Source organism: Acanthopagrus latus, chromosome 13 (genome assembly GCF_904848185.1).
Source record: "Acanthopagrus latus isolate v.2019 chromosome 13, fAcaLat1.1, whole genome shotgun sequence".
NCBI lineage: Eukaryota > Metazoa > Chordata > Actinopteri > Spariformes > Sparidae > Acanthopagrus > Acanthopagrus latus.
In genome coordinates, this window is record NC_051051.1 from 26,278,517 (window position 1) to 26,303,234 (window position 24,718).

Consider the following 24,718-nt stretch of genomic DNA (forward strand, 5'->3'; position numbering starts at 1 on the left):
CCACTACGTCATCACATTGTATACAGGGTTTTCTAGAAAAGCTTAGTCTCCCCTCCTTATCAGACGCAGGCAAATCCGTTCTTGGAAGACCAGTAACCAGTGAAGAGATTAAAAATGCAATCAATTCTCTGCAGAACGGAAAAGCTCCAGGACCAGATGGTTATGGCCCAGAGTTTTATAAAAAACTATTTAACTCCATAGATGGACCTCTGCTAAGGACTTACCTTCATTCAATAGAGAAAGGTTCCCTACCAGGCTCATTTTATGCTGCCAATATATCTTTAATCCTTAAAAAGGAAAAATCCCCCGACGAGTGTAGCTCATACCACCCTATTAGCCTAATGAATGTGAACAGTAAAATCTTTTCAAAAATATTATTGAAAAGACTTGAGAACTTTTTGCCACTCTTACTCGGATCTGACCAGATGGGCTTTATTAAAAGCAAGAACTCTCATACCAATATGAGAAAATTACTTAACATCATTCAATATGCAAACACTAATCAGGCACAAGATCTTGCCATCTCACTTGAGGCCAAAAAGGTATTTGATCACGTGAAGTGGCCTTATTTATTCACCATCATGCGTTGGACACAGTCTGGGCTCTGGTACCCAACTCCTTGAGAGAGGCTGGACTCTCTTCAACTCTGGGGTTGCCCGCGGTGAGAGGCGGCGAGCAGGTGTGGGCTTGCCCATAGCTCCCCAGCTCAGCCGCCATGTGTTGGAGTTCACCCCGGTGAACGAGAGGGTCGCCTACCTGCGTCTTCGGTTCGGTGAAGAGAGGGGTTGAGCTGTCAACTGATCACCACCTGGTGGTTAGTTGGATCCACTGCCAGGGGAGGAAGCTGGACAGACCTGGCAGACCCAAACATATTGTGAGGGTCTGCTGGGAACGTCTGGTGAGGAAGGCTGGGGACATTGAGTCCGAAAGGACCATGTTCTCCACTTCCATTGTTGACGCGGCTGTCCGGAGCTGTGGCCGTAAGGTCTCCAGTGCCTGTCGTGGTGGCAACCCTCGAACCCAGTGGTGGACTCCGGAAGAAAGGGATGCTGTCAAGCTGAAGGAGTCCTATAGAGCCTGGTTGACTCGGGGTACTCCTGTGGCAGCTGATGGGTACCAGGAGGCCAAGCATGCGGCAGCACAGGTGGTTGCGGAAGCAAACACTCAGGTCTGGGAAAAGCTCAGGGAGGCAATGAAGGAGGACTACCGGTCAGTCTTGAAGACATTCTGGCGAACCATCTGGCAGCTCAGAAGGGGGAAGCAGTCCTCCACCAACATTGTTTACAGTGGAGAAGGGGAACTGTTGACCTCAACTGGGGACATTGTGGGGTGATGGAAGGAATACTTTGAGGATCTCGTCAATCCCACTGACACACCTTCCGTAGGGGAAGCAGAGGCTGGGGACTCAGAGGATGACTCATTCATCACTCAAGCCGAAGACACTGAGGTAGTCCAGAAGCTCCTCAGTGGCAAGGCACCGGGGGTGGATGAGATCTGTCCTTAGTACCTCAAGTCTCTGGATGTTGTGGGGCTGTCTTAGCTGACACGTCTCTGCAGCATTGCATGGCAGTCGGGGACAGTGCCTCTGGAGGTCCCCCTATTCAGGGGTCGGAGGGGGTCTGCCAGGAGGAGAACCCGAGGAATACCCAGGACATGCTGGAGTGACTATGTTGCTCAGCTGGCCTGGGAACACCTTGCGATCCTCCCGGAAGAGCTGGAGGAAGTGTCCGCGGAGAGGGAAGTCTGTGTGTCCCGGCCCCGGATAAAGCGGAAGAAGATGGATGGATGGATGGATGGATAGTATTGAATCTGGACATTATCATATCATACCAGGTCTTATTTTAAAGATGTGCGTATAAACTACAGTGACAATGGAGCGACTCAGTTGGAACAATGACCTCTGTTGGTTAAGCCCAGTCTTCCCCCTCAGAGGATACTGTCAAAATACAACTGTAAGAGATCTTTAATTAAGTTTGTGATTGTATTTTGAAGATTTATCATTTAAAGGAATCATATGTTGATAAAAAGTTCTGTGGCCATCACAATAACCTCTTAATGTTGCATCGCTCTATCTGACGTAGTGACAACTGAATACCTTGGAGAAAAAATCATGACTATAAAACATTGGAGCAAGTGGAAATTCTCAGCGGTGAGAAAGACAAGACAGACTCGAAACTGACACTCAAACTGGGTATTACTGATCTGATCATACTGTTTGATCAAACGCTTGAACAATAATTTTTAAAGAAATTGTAAATTAATGATCTCTGTTACTGGTTAGAACAACACTGATGGTTATCAGACAGGAAAATGCTTTTTCAAAGGTGTAACACTTCTGTAAAGACATCAGTAGAGCTGAAAATGTGAAGATGAAGATGTAAATTGAACCTAAATGAACATGAGTACACTGAGCTGGAAATTTCAGTTTAGTATTTCTTTAGATCACTTTGTTAGAAATTAAGGTGTTAACTTTCTTCTTTCTTCTTTCAGGTCAATGGGAAACTACACCTACAACAGCTTCACACTCCAGCTGGAAGGGTTAAATGTCTCGAATGAGTCGGTCTACCCCGTCTTTCTCTTCTTCTTTTTCTCCTACCTGTTTATAATGATTACCAATGTGGGTATTGTTGTTCTAATTTTCAATGACAGGAACCTTCACCAGCCGATGTATCTCCTTTTTAGCAACCTGCCATTTAATGACATTATTGGGAACTCTATCATGGTGCCTCGTTTGCTTGTAGACATTTTGCTGCCTCCGTCTGAACGTCTCATCAGTTATTATGAGTGTGTAGTTCAAGCTTTTGCTTCACATATGTTTGGTACAACTTCTCACACTGTGCTCATGATTATGGCCTTTGACAGATATGTGGCCATCTGTGATCCTCTGCGCTATGCTGCCATAATGACCAACAAAATGGTGATCAAGCTGACAGTTTCTGCCTGGGGAGTGGCCTTGGTTCTGGTCGGGATTCTTCTCGGTCTGACCATACGGCTGAACCGATGCAGGACGATGATCATGAATCCTTACTGTGACAATGCCTCTCTGTTTAAACTCTCCTGTGACAGTGTGTTTATTAATAATGTGTACGGCCTCACGTTCACTGTCGTCCTGTTCACCTCTTCTATAGGCACCATGGTTCTCACTTACACAAAGATTACAGTCGTCTGTCTGACCAGTAAGAACAAGTCTTTGAACAGTAAAGCCTTGAAGACCTGCAGCACTCATCTGATTGTGTATTTGATCATGTTGATCAGCGGATTTTCTATCATTACTCTTCATCGTTTTCCTCAATACTCAGATTACAGAAAACTTTGTTCTATTTTGTTTCACATTATCCCCGGCAGCCTCAACCCCATTATATATGGCATCCAGTCAAAAGAGATAAAGAAGTTTATCTCAGAGAAGGTTTTCTCGAATTTCTAACTTCAATCTTTTGCCTAGAGAAATATCAATATTTGATACCACAGGGAGAAATTACACACTTAGGGCATAAAAGATCATCATAAAAGGCTTGTATACTGTGTGTTAAACATAACAGCATGTCAGTTAATTTCATTCTGGAGGAGGTGGGACTATGTGGGCACTGCAGTGGTGCATGAGTCAACATGCTGTCAGAGAGGAGAGCAAAAACACAGCTGGTACTGTGATATTGGTAATTTAACAACAATTTATTGAAACCATTTTATATATTCATTATCAGTGTTTCAATACTTTGAAAACACAGTGAATTAAGGGTTTATATCAATCAACCCACACAGTGATTGTTGGAAGGGTGAAAATAAAAGTAGGTTTGTCTGGTTTGAATGAAGTGTGTTATACAATAATAAAATTGCTGTTTCTGCAAATGGAGTCTGGTGCATTCACGGAGGCTGATTGTGGTTAAACAAAAAAGGATCTTATTCATAGAACAGGTTTGTCGCTTCTTTCAGTAATGTTGTCAAACTCTTAGAACAACTTATAAGATTGTAAGTGACAAAACAAACACCTAATATGGTCATATACATGTACATAGTGTACACACATAGTGTGTGTGTGTGTGTGTGTGTGTGTGTGTGTGTGTGTGTGTGTGTGTGTGTGAGTGTGTGTGTATTCATATAATACAATCTAGCGACGCCATAGTGTCCATCACGCCTAGTCCTTGACTAGGTTTGTTGGTTCGCTGTTTATGTTCTAGAATGCAAATGTTACTTCTTGTTAGTGTTTTAACTTGTCTGGTTAGAACGTAGTTGTTTATGTTGGTAATTGTCATTTTTTTATAGCTCATAATTTTAACCAATAGTGAGGTGGCTGTTACATTTCAAGACCAAAGTTGTATTTCTTAACTGTGTTTCTGACTTTTTGCTTCCTATACTAAATGTCATTAAACAGTAGATATCACTGGAAGCTGCTGCTGGTTCCCCTTTCTGTACTTGTTGTTACAGTATATTAGCAGCTCCAAGAACTGATGAACTCTAGTTTCTGATAACTGCAGTTGTCAATATCACCCGACTTAATGGTTTCATAATAAAGCACCACTCCACCTGTTGTTTTACAGAGAACTTAACACCTACTGAGGGTCACTGTTTGGTGATGTTACTTTTAAAAGTAACTCATTACATCACAAGATTACTGCCACTAAAATGTACATGTATACATTATTTCCTTGTTACTGGGAAAAGTGATGTGTTAGAGTGTGTTAGAGTTACCAGCAATTACAGTAAAACTTTATTGTGACTCATTGTGCATGTCGGTTATATTGTCCAGATGGCGTGTAGGCAGCTGTACCCGTACCTTTTAATGTACTGACTCTACACTCAATTTATGTCCTTCTTTACGCCCCGCAGCCTAATAATAGGAATGACAGATGCAATATAACATTTACAGCCCTCTATTACAGCGGACTGGGCAGACGCATTCAGTATTATCCACAGCTGTTTCAATGAAAATGAAAGATGCAAGCAGCGATGGCCCTTGCAGTCCACACGCATCAGGGCATGCTGCTGTCAGGGCTTGTTCAGTCACCACCTTCCGTTGAAGAAGTCATTCTTTTATAAAAAAAAAAAAAAATAATAAATGGTGGGCAGAAATGGCCGGGGCACAATTCTGGGAACATGTGGATATATGACAATGTTGGAGTTGAGATTCTGAATCAAATTGAAGTATCATGATAAACTACAGTGACAGTGGGGCAGCTCAGTTGGGACAATGAGCTCTGTTGGTTAAGCCCAGTCTGCCCCCTCAGAGGATACGTTAATTCAGGCCTTCAGAGTTGTCAAAATACAACTGTGAGAGATCTTAAATTAACTTTGTAGTTGGATTATCAAGACTTACCATTTAGATGAGTCACACATTAAAAAAAGTTCTGTGGCCATCACAATAACCTCTTAATGTTGCATCACTCTATCTGACGGAGTGACAACTGAATACCCTGAAGATAAAATCGTGACTATAAAACATTGGAGCAAGTGGAAATTCTCAGCAGTGAGAAAGACAAGACAGACTGGAAACTGTTACTGATCTGCTCAGAATGTTTGATCAAACATCTGAACAAAAAATTCTAAGAAATTGCAAGTAAATGATCTTTGTAACTGGTTAGAACAACATTGATGGTTATCAGGCAGGAAAATGATTTTTCAGAGGTGTAACACTTATGTAAAGACATAATTAGAGCTAAACATTTCATGAACAATAAGTAAATTAAACCTAAATGAACGTGAGTATACAGAGATGGAAATTTCGGTTTAGTTTACTTTTTAGACCATTTTGTTAGAAACTAAGCTGTTAACCTGTTTTCTTCTTTCAGGTCAATGGGAAACTACACCTACAACAGCTTCACACTCCAGCTGGAAGGGTTAAATGTCTCGAATGAGTCGGTCTACCCCGTCTTTCTCTTCTTCTTTTTCTCCTACCTATTTATAATGATTACCAATGTGGGTATTGTTGTTCTAATTTTCAATGACAAGAACCTTCACCAGCCGATGTATCTCCTTTTTAGCAACCTGCCATTTAATGACATTATTGGGAACTCTATCATGGTGCCTCGTTTGCTTGTAGACATTTTGCTGCCTCCGTCTGAACGTCTCATCAGTTATTATGAGTGTGTAGTTCAAGCTTTTGCTTCACATATGTTTGGTACAACTTCTCACACTGTGCTCATGATTATGGCCTTTGACAGATATGTGGCCATCTGTGATCCTCTGCGCTATGCTGCCATAATGACCAACAAAATGGTGATCAAGCTGACAGTTTCTGCCTGGGGAGTGGCCTTGGTTCTGGTCGGGATTCTTCTCGGTCTGACCATACGGCTGAACCGATGCAGGACGATGATCATGAATCCTTACTGTGACAATGCCTCTCTGTTTAAACTCTCCTGTGACAGTGTGTTTATTAATAATGTGTACGGCCTCACGTTCACTGTCGTCCTGTTCACAGCTTCTATAGGCACCATGGTTCTCACTTACACAAAGATTACAGTCGTCTGTCTGACCAGTAAGAACAAGTCTTTGAACAGTAAAGCCTTGAAGACCTGCAGCACTCATCTGGTTGTGTATTTGATCATGGTCTTCAATGGATTTTCTATCATTACTCTTCATCGTTTCCCTCAATATTCAGATTACAGAAAAATTTGTATGATTTTGTTTCACATTATCCCCGGCAGCCTCAACCCCATTATATATGGCATCCAGTCAAAAGAGATAAAGAAGTTTTTCTCAAAGAAGATTTTGCCAAATTACTAACTTCAAGAATTTGCCTGAAAAAACATCAATATTCGATACCAGAGGGAGAAATTAAACACTGAGGGCATAAACGATAATCATAAAAGGCTTGTGTACATCTGTTAAACACAGAATAATGTAATGAATTTCTTACTGGAGGAGGTGGGACTATGAGTCAACATGCTGTCAGAGAAGAGAGCAAAAACACAGCTGGTAATGTGATATTGATAATTTGAAAAATTTGCATTGAAACCATTTGATGTATTTGGTATCGATATTTCAATACTTTTGAAAACATTCATACAAATACTTTAAATCTGTACTCTATTCTACAACACGTATGAGATTTAAATCTCAAGAAACTATCAGTGAATTAACATCATCTACCAAAATATTGTGTGCATTCCTTTTACTGGGCCATTCTACACAGTTACTATTTTCTAAGGGTTTACCACCAAAATTTTAACATGTAATGATGTTTCTTCTTTTTTTTTTTTATTTCTGTGTTACGGCTGAAAAACACTGGCCAAAAATACACAGCCTGGGCCTGATCACAGCTCAAAACATGCTTCACTGAAAACCTCTTCACACACTTTGATGCACAAAATGGCTGACCACCTTTGTTGTTTTGATTGCTACGGGGCTCTTGGTGGTTAGAGTACGGATGACATGGTGAAGGAGCTCCTGAAATCAGGGTGTTGTATGAGAGTATGATGATTCAATCTTTAAAGTAATTTTGAGCTTTGGGGAGGGAACTGGGGGGGTCGTAGGTCATTATCTATATACATGTGCTATATGTGTACTGAATGTATTTTCCTTGTGCTCCTATGAATAAATAATAGACACTTGATCATAAAAATCTCTTGCATATTCTTTATCAAAATGAGCTGACACTGCAGAGAAAATAATGTAACTCACCACACTTAAAAAAGGAAATGGCTAATCAATTGTTGTTTCCACTCTATTAAATTGAGAATCATTACAAATCAAAAGAGTAACATGATGACAGCATTGTGATTACACAGATTTTTTATCCAGTAGTAAGTTAAGGTGGATAATTTCAGTACTAACTTTGGGCATCAAAAAATATTTAAAAATATACAAATGTCAATAACACTAGTGTCTAACTATGGCCAGAAAAAACCTTTATGAAGCCACAGATGAGTTTGTAACAGAATGTAATGGTAAACCCTGTTTTTCAAACAATATTATATTGTGTCAAGAACATAAAGCTGAATTATTAAATGGCATTTACATAGCTGCTAACGTCGGCCATCACAACACCATTTTTATACACTAGAGGGTTATAGAGATGACTTTTTTTTGTAGGCTAAGTGAAGTTTGCATCACCCTGGTTACATTTTGGGTTATTGCAGAAAATAACCTCTCTGTCAAACATAAGTTTATGTCACTTCTACTGAATAGCTCCAGGTATGATAGTGAAACATGTCATTTTGCAGAGGTTGTGGTGCTCAAAAAAATGTATCCACTGTTTGACGGACCATTCTTTCACAATATTGGATTATGGGAGCAAGTATTTTGGGGGCGCAGTTCATTTAATTACGTAAGGCTGGGTGGAATGATAGAGCCGTCTTTATTGAACCAAACTTCGGTTAGCCTAGCGTCCGAGCAGACTGTGGCCGCACATCTGATGTTCTCCAATCTAGGGCAAAGTAATGCCAAACGTTTTTGCCCTCTGCCCTATCAGAACTCCTACGCCTTCGATCTTAGGAATTCTACAAAATGCCACCCCTCAAGTCTCTACTCGTGGGATCCTTCTCAAAGTCCCTTGGGCAGTACCTTCCTACTCCTGATTGGTCACTGTGGTGGGTTGAAGGTCCATCTATCCAACTGAATAGAAAAGGAGGTGGTCCATCTCCCATAAATGACTAAATCTGTTACTGTCACGCCTTCGGTCTTGTACTCCTAAATTACCTAAATGAGCCCTCTATCCTTTTCTGGAGATGTATGTGTTTAGATATCATCCTGCATCAGGAGTCAGGCTCCATTTTAGTCCCTATAGTGGCCTTGTCCCTTGCTAACTTTTGACCCACACACAGCTGAATGCTGGCTTCAAGGTCTCTTGGAGCTGTGAGCCCCGTATTGTCTGCATTCCCTACCTCACACAAGGAGGAACAGGTTATATTTAAACTGAGTTGAATTAAAGGCCAGAATGTGTCGCCGTCCAGAAACCTCAATTACTTTATCCCCATTCAAGTCAGCCACATGCTAAACCAACTAGGTCTCTCTCTAGTGCACTCGCATCAAATGCACATCCAGGCACAATAACAGAATACTATATTTTGCCACCCACCACTGAGACCTCCACCTCAGGATTGTGGAACTGCATGCCGGTTGATGTGTGTCATTAAAGAGATCCAAAGATAGATGTGCAAAGTTTCACTTTGAATTGGTACAATACTCATAAAACTGACTGATTCAAAGGATCAGCTCGCCATCAAGCTGATAGCGACTCACTTATTTCAACCAGGTGGTGGAACAAGGAAAAATCTAAACATGCAGGGCAGGGCTCCCTTTGGACCAAGATTGAAGAACACAGATCAGAGTCCACTGATGATACAAGTGTGATCACATAAAACTGCAACCATGGAAGAAGATTTCTCTGCTGGCTGTTAACTGCCAACGAAGACTGAATGCTGGTCAACCAGAGGACTCAAGGCAGGTATTAATGGAAAACACAATCTGAATCAAACTCAAAACAAATGTTCTTACCTACAATTTCAGTATTTACTTTTATTGCTTTGATCATGAAGATTTTGTTTTTGATTTTCCATTGTCACATCATTATTGAACATATCAGATAATCTTTTTGTAGTTTTTTGTTGCTTCTTTTTTACTACATTATTTTGCAAAAGTACACTTTTTATATCGTTTATGGTTTGTTGTTTAATCTATCAGTGATCTCTGATCTTATTGCAGGTTGATGGAAAACTACACATTCAACAGCTTGACACTGCAGCTGGAGGGGCTGAATATCTCCAAGGACTCTGTTTACCCCGTCTTTATTATCATCTTTTTCTCCTACATTTTTATCATGGTTGCAAATGGAGGCATTGCATTTCTGGTTTTTATTGACGAGAGCCTTCACCAGTCAATGTATCTCCTGTTTTGCAACCTGATATTCAACGACATCCTTGGAAATTCGATCATGGTGCCTCGTTTGCTGTCAGATCTCTTGCGGCCTCCGTCCGAACGTCTCATCAGTTATTTTGAGTGTGTAGTTCAAGCTTTCATTACACACATGTTCAATACCACCAGTCTCACTGTGCTCATGATTATGGCCTTTGACAGATATGTGGCCATCTGTGATCCTCTGCGCTATGCTGCCATAATGACCAACAAAATGGTGATCAAGCTGACAGTTTCTGCCTGGGGAGTGGCCTTGGTTCTGGTCGGGATTCTTGTCGGTCTGACCATACGGCTGAACCGATGCAGGACGATGATCATGAATCCTTACTGTGACAATGCCTCTCTGTTTAAACTCTCCTGTGACAGTGTGTTTATTAATAATGTGTACGGCCTCACCTTCACTGCCTTCTTGCTCACCTCTTCTGTAAGCACCACGGTTCTCACTTATACTAAGATTGCAGTCATCTGTCTGAGCAGTAAGAACAAGTCTTTGAACAGTAAAGCCTTGAAGACCTGCAGCACTCATCTGGTTGTGTACTTGATCATGGTTACCAGTGGTATGGTTGTCATTTCTCTGCATCGACTCCCTCAGTACACCCACATCAGGAAATTAGCCTCCATTCTGTTTCATGTCATCCCCGGCATCCTCAACCCTGTTATTTACGGAGTGCAGTCTGCAGAAATCTGTAAATCTGTATCAAGATTATTCAGATCCAAACACTGACATCATCATTCTGAGTATAGAAACTTTGGAAACCATATGTGTTTCTCTGTGTGATGCAACCTCAACAAGAATCATTGTTTATTTTCAGAGAAAAGTTAAAGTTATAAAGTTAAAGATTTTCATTTGAATGTTAATTTAGAGTCTCATTCCCATCTTGGCAATCAAATAATCCCAAATAGTCAGGATTTGACAAATTGGGAGTGAGACTTAAAAGTCAATATTCTTAAAGTAAAACTTTACATAATGTTTGTTAAGTCATTATGTATCACAGAATGAGGTTACTGATAATTGTGCCCAATGGCACAATAATTACATTTTTGCAGTATTACAGTGTGTCAGTGGTGACACTAGCGGAAAAAATGCTATATTAAATGTTTGATGCCCATCAATGTTTCCTGTTTTGTAGAAATTGGCGTTGATGTTCTTCACAAACGATTTAATAGATTACAGTTACTGTTGTGCTGAGAGACATTTTTTGCGTGAGTTACGTCCTGCCTTTGTAGATATACAAGTGTTCTAACATTTGTGTGTCTCTTATTGAAAATACAGAGCATTCTGTTAAAGTCTGTCTGATTTCATGCTCCAAGAAACACAAATCAGCTTCAACACAATTATCTATCAAATAGGTATACACATTGTAATAGTATATGCATATAATTCAAAGAGGTCATATCCTGCTTTTGGGGGTTTTGCCTTTCCTTTATTGTGTTATGAACATTTCAAAGTGCACGTCAAAGTGAGTAACTCTCTCCTGAAACACCTGTTTTGGAGTCAAACCTTTACTTCCATGTACTATGTAACACTATCACTATGTAACAGGCATTATATAAATATATATTTACAGTATATATTTACAGTATATATACAAAGAGTATATATATATATATATATATATATATATATATATATATATATATATATATATATATTGAAATGTATACACTCCAGTTAGAGGCAAGTTGTCTCACTCTTAGCTAAACCAGAGTGTTCAAGACAGTGTGAAAACAGTTTCTGCAGCAATGCACCATATAAGAAAAATAATGTATTGTGTGAAAATTAAATGAAGTATGTAAACCTATTCTACTAGGACCCCCAAATAAAAGTACGAACCTGAAATTTAGCTTAATATGACCTCGTTTAATAGAGGTTTCATATGTTTAAATAATTATATGTGTGACATACAGTGCATGCTAAAATATGTAATTGACATTAAATATTTCCTACTGCTGTGTCTTCACATTAAAAGCATTTCAGTGGCTAAACACAACTTGACTTTTACTTGTCTTATTATTTTTAGCATTTTTTGAAAGCACATCACTTCAGAATATTACAGAGCATAATGAAACAAGAGAGAGAAGCTACAAAGAGCTGTTGGACAACTGTTCACCTGTTCAGAATGACAAATGACAACACAGTCACACAAAACGACCCTCTACAGGAGATACTTGAAATGAGGTTTAACATAAGACAATAAAGCGAGTTGCAGTTACAGAAAGAAAAGTTTATCAACTGAACAGAAACCAAACAAAAGGAAAACCCCTTAAAAGAATCAAACAAACAAATAAACTGGTGGGCCGACCAGAATAAACAAAAGAAGGGCAGCCTCCCAGCCCAGCCCACCAGGGCCGTCAGAGCTGGGGGCTAACCCTCTACCCTACCCTAACACAAAGGAACAACTAAACCTAATTGTAACAAAGCCACAAAAAATTGACTTTTGTGACCATTAGATAAACATACAACATAATCCCCTAGCCAGCCTCCAGGCAGACTGACTGCATCTCTGGTCAGGCTGAGAGGAGAGAGCGAGTGATTGGGTAGACCAGCAGCCAAGGACTCTGATGGTGTGGTCAGGAATTCTTTTCTGGAGATGGTAGTAGTGGTGCCTATACAGAAGGACTGGCTGGAGTAAAGTTTGGTAGAGATCCCTGACTTTGATAAGACCTGGCGGAGATGGTAATGGAACCAAAAGTGTGTGGCGACTCAGTGGTGAAGAGTGGGGGATGCATGGTATGCTTGCATCTGGTGTATGTACGATAGGATGGGTTAGTAAGGGCTTAGGTATGACTTTGATCGGAAGGAGAAAATGGGATGAGAGAGGCGAAATTGGTCAGTCTTGCTTTGTTTGAGATTGAATTGGAGGGTGTCTTGCAAATGGATGCCGATGACTGAGAGGGTCGCATGTCGAGAGGGGTCATGATTGGATGTGATGGAAGTGAATTCCAAACATCGTATGAAGCGGAGGAATGCCAGGTGGAACTTTGATTTGAGGGTCGAGTCGATGGACGGGGATGGGTGACCTGAGCGGAATGTTTGGATGCGGCGGGTGAGGAGATCTGTAGTTACGGGTTTCAGTGCAAGCTGGGGTTCTGCCGGAGCTCCGGAGAGCAGTTTGGAGAAGAAGCTGATGCCGCTGACATACACTTGGATCGTGGATGTTCTGAATTTGAGAACCGTGTGGGTGTATGTGATGAGGTTGGTTGTTGTTAAGTTATGCCAATAGAGGGGAAAGGGAGGTTGTGGAGGGTATGGAGTGACTTGCAACAGCACCATCCAGAATGATATGATGAAAGGGTTTTTACCTTCTCAGTTGGAAGGGAGGCTTGGAAGGTGAGTGAATCAGGGAAAGGAATTCGAGTGATGGACTGGGACCTGTTTTTATTTTGGTGGAAAGGGGATGTCGAGTTGGTGGGAGGTTGATTGCTTGTAGGAGATACACTACTATAATAAATGTAATTAATGACTGGCGATTAATAACATACTCATAAATGGGGACCACCTTGGTTGTTTTACCTATTTGAATAATCCAGAGGCAATTAATCAAATCCGATTGGACAAGTTTAGCTTGAAACAGTTCTAATCAATTTCAAATTGATATATTCAATCTCATATCTGAATGCAGTGATTTCTTTCCACAGTAAAATTAAACCTGCACAGACAACGACATATGATTACATATGTTTATTTACTAAATAATTCAGGGTAAATAAAGGAAAGTGTTTAAATATTACAAGTGTAATTTTAATACTAATGAGACCCTAACAGAATTTCTCTTAATCTCAAAAGATAGAAATCAGAGCCTAAGACACCAACTCGAGTTTTAAGTGTGTAAATCCAGCTGTATGGAGATGTTCAGCCTACTATGTCTTGGAAAGTCCTTGGCTTTGGTTTCCTCAGGTGTTCTGGGCTTGACTGCCGGCTCGCTGTGTTGGTCCAATAGCCAGAGGAAAGCCCAGTACTCTGCTGATGAACACTTGGTCCAAAGCCTGATTTAGAGCCCTGGGGGCAGAGCCGGTCTTGGCTTGGCACAAAAGTCTCTCTTTCGTTGATAACCGTTTGCACGGTTGAAATCAACAAGTAATTGATTTGAGATTGCTGTATTAGAGCTTGTCGCAAAAATAAAAGTAAAGTAAAAAGATGAAAACATGAAAAATAAAAAGGAGACTGTGATTTAAAAAGAAGAGGTGAGAAGGGTTAAACAAAGAGAAGAGAAGAGAGAAAGCGTGTCTCTCTGTTTTATTTACAGTGTTCACGCCTTAGACAAAATTATAACTAAACAAAGGGCTGTGGGGAATCGTATATTGTCTGTAGCATCTGAATGTATGGTGAACGACAAAGTAGAAGTAGCCTCTCCAACATAAGCCAAAGAATCTTCAGAAATCTGGACACATGGGCAGGACTTTGAATGGTGACATTTGCTTTAGCCAACCAAGCGCCATGGCTGACGAGACAGATGAGCTTGTTGGCATGGGTTATAGAGGGTGTGATGCATAGAAAAATCTGGGCTGGGGATGAGGCTGTTGCTGATGCTTGGTGTTGTCATGCTTTGGGGGGAAGAGAGCTCTACGATGAGCCTACTTTTGTGTGATGATCCTGATGGGGCTGATATGGTAGATTGGAAAGAGGGGGCTGGAAAATGGGTCAATCATGAAGCTATCCTCAACATTTTTTTTTAATTCCACTGCGTCAGGCTTGGTGAGTGCAGACTGTATATTGTGGCACATGAATGATGAGTTGGGGATGATGTTAATGCCTGGAAGCTGAAACTGAAACCATGGATGAGGATGTGGACGGTGGGATATTGGCAGGTGGAGGGAGGGGCTGGCTTGGGCGGGACTGGGGAAGGAGGTGCAGCATATGCTGGTCGGTGAACACAAGAGCAGTACATGTGTGTGGGACAAAAGGATGAGGAAGTGGGGCAGTGATGATGCATTTGGGAGCTTGGTGTGTGGGAGATCCGGAAAGGTTTCTAGTCAGGGAGGGTCTTGCTGCAAATAGGCAGAGGTTGGAGTCCAGGGCTCCCCAGTAGGTGTTTTTTTATAAATGCATTTCTAAGTACAAGCAAATGTAAGAACTTGAGACAAACTGGAGAGAAATGATTAGGTTTGTCTATATAGGGATGCACAGGTGATTGAATCAGGAATCACAGGTGGTTGAGTTAAAGAAACACAGATGGTTGGGTTGATGAGAAACAGATGGTTCAATTGGATGGGTCCTGGTGGCAAATGAGCAAAGTAGAGTGGTGTGGTCCAGTTCCTGAACTTAAGTTACAATAACTTGATTGAGAGAGGTAACCAGAGCTCACAGCACTGCCAAGCAACTGTGAACATTCTAGCCCTTGAGGAACGTAAGCTAACATACTCCTGTTGACACAAATTTAAAATCTCACCTCAAGTTCTTGCTGCAGAATTAAAAAGAACTGCTGACCACGTCTTCCCACTCATCGAGATTCATTTAATTTTCTGTTTTTGTTAATTGTCACTGCAACACATTACTACAGCAGTCCCATCACACTAATCCCCAATTTGTTTACGTCTGTTTCTCCATGAGATGACCAGTGGGATCACTCATGTGATCACTCAGGGCCATGAAGCCAGATAGTCGAGGCAAAGTTAGCTTTTTACTCAAAATGTATTGTTATCGACTTTATGAGACTTGCCTTACGTGCCTTAGACTAAGATATGAACCAACTTTGGATTGAGTTTCTAAATATCTTCCTGTGTTGGATAAACCCAACTTAGTAACAATAATTACCCAGAAGCCCATTGTGCTGCCTCATTATTTCTTTTAATTGTACCACCTTATCACAACAAGCTGTTGCATACTGCACCCTGCCAACAGAATGATGACCCGTGCAGCTATCATGACATCAGCCATCATGAGGTCTGTCTGTCTCAAGTCAGCTCTGTTAGTCCCCTGACAACAAAAGTGACTATATAAATCTGCTACAAAGAGAAATTTCCCTTGCTGGCTGCAAACTGCTAACAAAGACACAAGAGAGAAAAGACTGAATGCTGGTGAACCGGAGGACTCAAAGCAGGTATTAATGAAAAACAGACTTTTGACCATTTTGAATCAAACTCAAAAACATTTGTAATAATCTCTTTTGGTTTTTAGTTGTTAGTTTTTTGTTGCTTCTTTTTTTACTACATTATTTGGTAAAAGTACACTCTTTATATTGTTTATAGTTTGTTATTGAATCTATCAGTGATCTTTGTTATTGCAGGTTGATGGAAAACTACACATTCAACAGCTTCACACTGCAGCTGGAGGGGCTGAATATCTCCAAGGACTTTGTCTATCCCACCTTTCTCTTCTTCTTTTTCTCTTATGTTTTTATCATGCTTGCAAATGCAGGCATTGCATGTCTAGTTTTAATTGACAAAAGCCTTCACCAGCCAATGTATCTCCTGTTTTGCAACCTGCCATTTAATGACATTATTGGAAATTCGATCATGGTGCCTCGTTTGCTCTCAGATATTTTGCTGCTTCCCTCTGAGCTCATAATCAGTTATCACGAATGTGTTCTTCAGGCTTTTTCTACACACATGTTTGGCACTGCTTCTCACACTGTGCTCATGATTATGGCCTTTGACAGATATGTGGCCATCTGTGATCCTCTGCGCTATGCTGCCATAATGACCAACAAAATGGTGATCAAGCTGACAGTTTCTGCCTGGGGAGTGGCCTTGGTTCTGGTCGGGATTCTTCTCGGTCTGACCATACGGCTGAACCGATGCAGGACGATGATCATGAATCCTTACTGTGACAATGCCTCTTTGTTTAAACTCTCCTGTGACAGTGTGTTAATTAATAATATCTATGGCCTCACTTTCACTGTTGTCTTGCTCACCTCTTCTATAGGCACCATGGTTCTCACTTACGCAAAGATTACAGTCGTCTGTCTGACCAGTAAGAACAAGTCTTTGAACAGTAAAGCCATGAAGACCTGCAGCACTCATCTGGTTGTGTATCTGATAATGCTGATAAGTGGATTTATTGTCATTATTCTGCATCGCTTCCCTCAGTACTCAGACTACAGAAAATTTGCTGCCATTTTGTTTCATATCATCCCCGGCAGCCTCAACCCCATTATTTACGGTGTGCAGTCTGCAGAAATCTGCAAATCTTTGTCAAGATTATTCAGATCCAAACCAGTGATGCCATCATTACGAGCTGAAAAGGCTAAAGTTAATGTGTAAACTTAAAATGTAAACTAAACTGCCTTACTGTATATCACATTATAATGCTGATTTATACATATATTGTTTTTTCATTTTTTTCTCTCTTAAGTTTGATTTTCAGGTGTAGAAATGATGATTAGTCTCTTTCAAAGGTTTACTCTGTGTTTCTGCCTCCTGCTGCTGTCTTACATTTTCCAGTATAACCCAGTAACTGTAAATCAGTAGCATGGAGCCGTAGATGTAAACAATAATCAGTTTTCTATGTGATTCAAAACACTTTCTATTTTAGGAGGAAAGTCAGAGTTTAAAGGTGCACTATGTAGTTTTTGAGAAGAATTCAAACCTTAGAATTTTATTTGTTTAATATTAATGAGGTAATAATGCAAATTTAATATATATATATATATATATATATATATATATATATATATATATATATATATATATATATATATATATATATATTTTTAATTCAGTTTTATTCAGCCATGAAAACAAAGAGAGTTTGAATTAATGAATGAAGATCTTTCTCTTCTCATCAACACTTCTTACCAAAAACTACAAAGTGCAATAATTTTATTCACTGGTTATGTACTGACTAAGAACAATACCCAGATGTAAATGAAAGTTATAAAACTGCATAACTGTTTTGTAACAATTTTCATCTATAGACAGATATGTCCAGTCCATACAGATATGCATGTTTATTATGGAAATGTCATATTCTTGTCATATAATTATACATACATCATACATATAACACATGTGTACAAATGTATGGGTATTATCATATATGTTGTATATAAACTCTATCTCTGTTTTTGTCATATGTCTATATCCAAATGGTAATAAAAGTATGTTTGTCATATAGTTTTTCATATATATGTGAATTCATTTTTTTTGTTTGTTTGTTTCAGTTTCGAAGTTTGTCTCAATCACTCCACCAGTTGTTCATACCTGTTTCTCTACTCTATAGAAGAAAACACCACTCAGTGGATTTACAGGTTTACAGAAAGTCCTTTTACATTTTAATAGTTTTAGGTTGTGGCAGATGAAAATGCTAAATCTAAATGTTAGAATGCTTTTATTTGACATAAGAATTTGTGGATACAAGACATTTACATTAAACTGCCTTAAAACAAATACTGTAGGCCTGTGGTACATGGTTTGTTAAGTTGTTTACTTACTGAGGTGTCGGCACATTTACACATTCCGAGCTAAGATTTAAATGCAATAGTTTGTTTTTCCTTATGGAGAGTTAAGACCTTCAAATGATTGATCTAGCTAGAACTAGAACAAAACTGAGATGGAAAACTTCAGGTACAACAGCCTCACTCTCCAGCTCAAGGGGTTAAGAGTCAGCAGAACCAACAAGTATCCGATGTTCTTCCTCCTGCTCGTGACCTACGTGTTCATCCTAACTGCCAATGTGGGCATGAAAATGAGCTGGACCCGAAAACGAAAATGTGGTAAATCTTAAAAGTGGCTCTTTCATTGTAATCATGCTTTCACACAAAAGGTTTGACTCATATACATTCACAAAATAAGCCTAGGTTGCATTTTGGCCAGAGTTTCAGCTTAAGAGTTAAACTCTTAATTTTTATTCTTTTAACCACTCAGTTTTCTTGCGTCATTCATTCATGTCTGGAATCTTTCTCTACTTAATCCTGGTAAGTAGCTACTGTTGTGCTGTTTTTTGTTGTTTTTTTTAACCCAAGCTTTAGCCAAGTGAAGGGTTAGAGTGAAGCTGACAGCAAGGGGTGAGCTGCAGACACAGTGCAGACCGAGCGTTAGCCCGCTATGTTCACACTGTCGATCTAACGTCAGCCAATAATATCCATAACTTCAATTAATGAAGAAACAGGATCTGCAAAAGGTAAATGTGTGTTTGTATGGTTTTAATAGTGAACACATTTCCAGCAGTTTATAATTAGCAAGCTATGGTGCCAGGTGCGATTAGCGCAGTAGCATGCTAGCGCGAGTATTAGCATGTTAGCGCGCTAATCGAAATTAGCGCATTAGCATGCTAATGACATCAGTATAGCTTTCAGTGTGGTAGCAGACTGTACTGGATTAACTGAATTAAAGGGACATCATTTCTTGCCCTTTTTTATTGATTAGAAAAGCGTTTTTGTGGGTGTAAAAAGTCCACACAGAGGGAGTTACTCTCTTGCACTGAAAACAGTGAAAAGGGATGCTTCAGCAATTCACCACATGAGAAACATTAACTGGTTCAATTAGCAGCAGTTTCTTCTTCATTTTTATTATTTTAACCGTTCAGCTTTTTGTTGCGTCATTTATTTGTGCCTGGAATCTTTCTCTACTTATACAGGTAAGCAGCTACTGGTCTGATGTTTTTTTAACCGAAGTAGCCAAGGTGTGGAGCTAACAGCATGGGGTGAGCAGCAGACATAAAGCAGACCAAGTGCCAGCTATGTTGACATATCAATAACTTAGTTGATGAAGAAACAGCACTGGCTGGTTGAAGATATGCAGATGGAAAATATGTGTTTGTATGGTTTTAATACTGTTCATTAGGAAGCAAGCTATGACGCTAATTACAATAAGCACATTAACATGCTAGCATGCATATTAGCATGCTAATGACATCAGTATAGATTTCAGTATGGTAGCAGACTGTATGCAGTGTAATTGGTGTTGTAAGCCAACACCTGAAGCTAAAACTACCTCAGCATGACGGAGTTTGAGACTACATTTGTGTTAGCTAGTGGTACTAGCAGGTGAAGCAGCCATTTTAGGCTATTAGCTTCCAAGCCAGGACTCTGGCCTGCATGCATGACATCTAAAAGTGAGAGAGAGTTTTTTTAATTGCATGACTGACCATTTTAATGGCACTATTTTATTTACAGCTATTTACATTTAATTCAGCATTGACTCATTTCACATCTGTCACAGTCATTGTATTCTTTGTAAACATGATGAAAATCTTTTGTCTGACCGCTTTGATTTGCAGTCCGTAAATAACTGCATTAAGAGCCGGAGGGACCACATGGAACAAGATGGACGCCATTTTCCTGTGATCTGAAATGTTCTGAAAGCGGTGGAGGATGATGATGATGGCCCCCGACACAAACATGATGATGTACACAGCCAGGTGAGTGGCGCAGGTCTGCAGTGCTTTGCTGTTCAGAGCCTTGTTTTTACTGAACACACACACTGCAGCAATCTTCAGGTAGGTGAGAGTGACGCTGGTGATGGAGGAGCCCACAAGAACCACCGTGTAGCCAAGGCCGTATATGTTATTGATTAGGACGCTCTCACAGGACAGCTTGAACAAGGAGGCGTTGTCACAGAATGGGTTGAATATAATCCACCTGCAGCGGGACAGGCGGACGCTGAGGCCCACAAGGATCAGCACCATCACTAATGCCACCATCCAGGCTGACAGCGACAGTGCCAACATCATCTTCCTGGTCATGATGGTGGTGTATCGCAGTGGGTTGCAGATGGCCACATATCGATCAAAAGTCATGATCATGAGTACTGTGTGAGAGGCACTTGCATGGAAGTGACTACAAAAAGCCTGAATAACACAATCGACATAATGAATGTAGCGGTCTGTGCTTGGGATAAAAATGTCACTCAGCAGGCGAGGGATGATGGTCGAGGCACCAAAAATATCATTAATACTCATGTTGCAAAAGAGCAGATACATGGGCTGGTGGAGGCTCCTCTCCATGGTGATCAGGACAACCAGGCCGATGTTTGTCACCATGATGAAGATGTAAATGAGGAGGAGGAGGATGAAGGCAGGAATGGAGGACTGGGGGGTGACCTTTAACCCCTCCAGGAGCAGAATGTCTGAACCCAAAGTCTGGTTCTCCATAGTGCAGAGGGTTAATCTCAGCCTAGCAAGGATGAGAGAGATAAACATTGAATAAATAGCAATCTTTAATAAGTTGTGTTATTATATTTAAATAAGTTAATGTTTTGAAAGAAGATAATAACTGGATTGATATGGCCTCTAAAGGTACTTGAGTAAAAGTAAAGTAACCCAGTTGCTGATAGAAATGTTATTAGTTAACGTCTTTACTAACCACTGATACATCCAAATGAGTATGTGTCAGATTATGTACCATATTGACATTTCTACAAAACATGTCAGATCACGTTCACTTTACATGCCAGTGAACACAGTTCCAGTCTGTGGTGCTACAATTTGTAAGCATGAAACTACTGGATATTTTACCTCAGGAAAATATTCAGTGAGGTATTTCAAGACAAAACAATGTTTTTTGCCTAAACCTAACCAGAGCAAGCACACAGTGTTGACAAGAGAGAAACTGTCAGTTTATCCTGATTAAATGTAAAGTTTAACCACAAAGAGATGTAAAGTTTAACCTGTCTGTGGTTTAGTAGGAGCACATCACACCTGTTTCAGCCTCTTTACTTTGGTTCCCTGTTTGTTTCAGAATTGATTTTAAGTTTTTATTAATCACTAAAGCTGTTAATGGCCCAACTCCAGATTATATTTCTGACCTTTTAATCCCTTATGAAGTTGTGTGCACTTTGAGCTCCTTCTGTCTCTTTTGTTGTCAGACCTGAAATGACAAGCCTGAAGAGATTAGACTGTTACTTGAAACTTGAATTCAGTGGAGTAAAAAGTAAAATATTTGCCTCCAAAATTCAGTGGAAGTATAAGAAAATGGAAATACTAAAGATAAATACAGTACATTTCATCATTGTTAAGCAGCAGCATCCAAATACTTCCACTGTGCATAATGTAAGCATAATACAAATATTTTTCTATTGTCTGGGGATATAAAAACGTAGTACAAATCCACAACAAATATGTATGTTTGCCTTTGAAATCTATGAATTGGTTCAATGATATGACAATAGAATTATTCAAACACGTACAGGCTACTATAAGCTTACTACCTTTCAAAGTAAAAGCCTACAGTAGCGGCTCAGGACTTCTAACTATTAAAAAAGATATAAATTGTTTAATGACAAATTCTTTCTGGCATTTGTGTGAATATGATGCGCTACAAAAAGCCTTTACAACTGAAAATGACAACAGTAGGTAGAATGATAATATAATGAATACAAAAATAAGACCAGTGTCCATAAAGGGATCCTATGATTTTGGCAGTAAACTCTGTGGACACAGTCTTTTAATCTATCCATACCACTGCTGTGTAGCTTACATTTCTGACAGTTCACTGCTTCATTTAAATACTTCTCATTACTTTAAAACACATTCTTGACATGAAGGATTTGACTAAAAGCTGCATTCCTGGTTTCAATTTTGTTTAATCTTTCATTTCAGGTGTTAAACCAAAAAATAAAACTCAGCATACTGAATAGCTGTGATAACATATCAGTGATGTTTATCTGTAGTGCATGTTTCAAAGCTTGATTTACAGATGTTTTCACACAAAGCAGCAATTATAACATTTCGTGTAGACTCTAATCAAACTGAGAGGTTTTACTTAACAAAAGCGTGAAATAGTTAAAGCCAATTTCCTGCAATATGAAGGTTACAGAAAAGATTTAAATTAGGATAAAATATTAGAATCCTGTGCAGTTGTGATGTGAGTACAAAGTATAAAGGCTGTTGCAATAATCAAGGCTGCAGAAGATTAAATTATGTAAGATGATCCAGAGAGTATTTTTTGCAGTATTTCAAAAAATGTAAATCATTTGGTGTTGATTGGTATTCAGCAAACAAACAACATCATCATCATCATCATCATCATCATCATCATCATCAACAGCATCTCCAGACTGTGTTAACCTGAGTGTCTCGTGCTCATACCTCTGTTGATGTGAGCCCCGTCCTCTTGGATCCGATGTGGGATGACGCTTCTTATAAGCTGAATGTTTTGTCCCTTCAGGTTCAGTTGCATCATAGAAACCTGAGCAGTTTGTCACCAGCCAACCGTTGTCGATCTCTGCCTTTGGCAGGAGCAACACATGCATCCTACTGGTGAACTGTTAGACTGAATGTTTGAAGTAGATAACAACATTCAAGATTCACTGCATCCAAATGACAACAAAAAACTAAGGATGTCCCGATCAGGTTTTTTTTGCCTGGATCCCGATCCGAGTCCTTTGATATCTAGTATCTGCTAATACCGAGTCCCGATCCGATGCTCAGCTGTAACTAATATTTTCCTGGATAATGCAGCTGCATCAAGAAACAAATTACCTGCATCCAAGATGTCCCTTAATAGGTTTTTTTTTATTTTGTTGAAACAAAGTAAATACTTTCATATGGCTCTTTCTTACACTGCATATGCTATTCCAACATTGGCCTCCGCCTTACTCACCTTCCTTGTGTTGGCAGGTGAGTCTGTGATGCTGCACTGTAACAGCAGACCCTCGTGTACAGCAGCTAACTCCAAAGTGGAATCAATGTAATGTGTACAATGTAATGTACTAGGGATGGAAAAACTCCAGGTGATGGAAAAAATCCTGATCCTCTACCACAGAGATGAGCTGGTTGTCCAGAGGAATTAATTTAATTACCTTGTCTGTAATATTTTGGCCATGTTGCTGTCTCGAGGATATTTCTCTGTCCTTCTGAGGGGATCCGGGAGTGTTTGTTGCTTCGGTACCTTTGCCTGTGTCTCTTGAGTGAACTCGTTGTATTCTTTGAGTGTTTGTTGTTTTATATGTCGTATCAAATGTGTAGTATTAATTGCAGCCCTTTTGTAACCCCCTCACAAAACAGTCATATTGCAGATGTTACATGTCGCCACTGGACTGCTTTCGCTTTCTAATTTAAAATATTTCAACATGGCAGACATTTTATCCACAGGTCTGCAGAGTAACTTTCGCGCATGTCTGAGTTCTGACACAAATTGTGCTCTGACGTTAAAAATAAGAAATCGGCCACGTTAAAAAATTGCTGATCCCGATCAGCGAAAAAATGCCCATATCAGCCCCAATCCAGATCAGATCGGGACAAAATCCCTACAGAAAACATTTGCTGAATTGAAATGAAATGCAACAATCCTTTGAGACCCTCATATGTCGTCAGTACACATCGATGGTGTTTATATAGAGAGATGTGACGGGAAACTCCGATATGTCATCTTCAGTTGTTAGACATTACCTTATTATAGAGGAATAGTACAGAGTGCAGCAGCTTCACTGCTGGATTTCAACACTGAAGTCAAAATGTTGGTCTGTCATGCACACGTAACCAGAAACTATGTCGCCTTTGCTAGCTAGTTATCTACAGCAACATCAGCATTATTAGCTGAATTCTTGTTACAACAAAAAGCGCCAAAATTCATTGAAGTGAAATTGAAATTCAACGAAGTTCTCATAACCCTCAGTTTGAAGTGTGCCGCTGAAAATCCTCTACACTCTACACATCAGTGTAGACTTTTTTATTAGATAATAAGATCAGTTTTGTAACCAGAGAACAAAGTCTTGTTTCCCATGAGAAGTGAGTCGTTGCAGGAAGCTGACAGTGGAAACAAGAGATCGATATGGAGTGTGACGTTTGGAGTTCGCCTCGAGGAACTGCGCATGAGAAGTTATTTCCAAGGTCATGGCTGAATATTTAACTGATTTCGTCAATCTAGATGAGGCAACAACTGTAACAACTCAATTTCTGAGATTTCAGAGTAAGATCTCTTTCTGCCGAAGAAAAGTATCTTATGATTTAACCAATAGGTATTTTTCCAGAGGAATCGTTTCTCTGATGTTG

General features: G+C 39.8%; 5 protein-coding genes across 6 annotated transcripts; 4 read left to right on the plus strand and 1 right to left on the minus strand.

The window, feature by feature from the left end:
* Positions 1-2,470: 2,470 nt before the first annotated feature.
* On the plus strand, positions 2,471-3,424 carry LOC119031639 (olfactory receptor 146-like). The gene has a single exon (XM_037120216.1). It carries the CDS (start codon positions 2,495-2,497, stop codon positions 3,422-3,424), a length of 930 nt encoding a protein of 309 aa, XP_036976111.1. The 5' UTR covers positions 2,471-2,494.
* A 2,342-nt stretch (positions 3,425-5,766) lies between these two features.
* Positions 5,767-6,717, plus strand: LOC119031640 (olfactory receptor 146-like). Its single transcript, XM_037120217.1, has one exon. The coding sequence runs from the start codon at positions 5,788-5,790 to the stop codon at positions 6,715-6,717; it is 930 nt and encodes a 309-aa protein (XP_036976112.1). The 5' UTR covers positions 5,767-5,787.
* A 2,923-nt stretch (positions 6,718-9,640) lies between these two features.
* LOC119031302 (olfactory receptor 52K1-like) lies at positions 9,641-12,064 on the plus strand. The gene is made up of 2 exons (XM_037119682.1): positions 9,641-10,532; positions 12,063-12,064. Coding segments are annotated over exons 1-2 (894 nt in total).
* A 4,013-nt stretch (positions 12,065-16,077) lies between these two features.
* On the plus strand, positions 16,078-23,564 carry LOC119030800 (olfactory receptor 52N2-like). The gene is made up of 2 exons (XM_037118669.1): positions 16,078-16,948; positions 23,441-23,564. The coding sequence occupies exons 1-2, from the start codon at positions 16,078-16,080 to the stop codon at positions 23,515-23,517; spliced, it is 948 nt and encodes a 315-aa protein (XP_036974564.1). The 3' UTR covers positions 23,518-23,564.
* On the minus strand, positions 19,402-22,453 carry LOC119030795 (olfactory receptor 146-like). Of its 2 annotated transcripts, XM_037118661.1 has the most exons (2): positions 20,006-21,851; positions 19,402-19,530 (listed from the first exon to the last, which is right to left on the minus strand). In XM_037118661.1, the coding sequence occupies exons 1-2, from the start codon at positions 20,924-20,926 to the stop codon at positions 19,477-19,479; spliced, it is 975 nt and encodes a 324-aa protein (XP_036974556.1). In that variant the 5' UTR covers positions 20,927-21,851; the 3' UTR covers positions 19,402-19,476. The 2 variants fall into 2 exon arrangements, with proteins under 2 accessions (XP_036974556.1, XP_036974555.1); XM_037118660.1 differs by lacking the exon at positions 19,402-19,530 and having other exon boundaries at positions 19,543-22,453.
* Positions 23,565-24,718: the final 1,154 nt, after the last annotated feature.

Bases quoted from the DNA above. Each gene is read 5' to 3' on its own strand.
- LOC119031639 (XM_037120216.1), top strand. From the start codon at position 2,495: ATGGGAAACTACACCTACAACAGCTTCACACTCCAGCTGGAAGGGTTA.
- LOC119031640 (XM_037120217.1), top strand. From the start codon at position 5,788: ATGGGAAACTACACCTACAACAGCTTCACACTCCAGCTGGAAGGGTTA.
- LOC119031302 (XM_037119682.1), top strand. From the start codon at position 9,641: ATGGAAAACTACACATTCAACAGCTTGACACTGCAGCTGGAGGGGCTG.
- LOC119030800 (XM_037118669.1), top strand. From the start codon at position 16,078: ATGGAAAACTACACATTCAACAGCTTCACACTGCAGCTGGAGGGGCTG. The intron at 16,949-23,440 runs GTGTGCAGTCTG...GTAATGTACTAG, and splicing joins CCTCAACCCCATTATTTACG to GGATGGAAAAACTCCAGGTG.
- LOC119030795 (XM_037118660.1), bottom strand. From the start codon at position 20,926: ATGTTTATCTCTCTCATCCTTGCTAGGCTGAGATTAACCCTCTGCACT.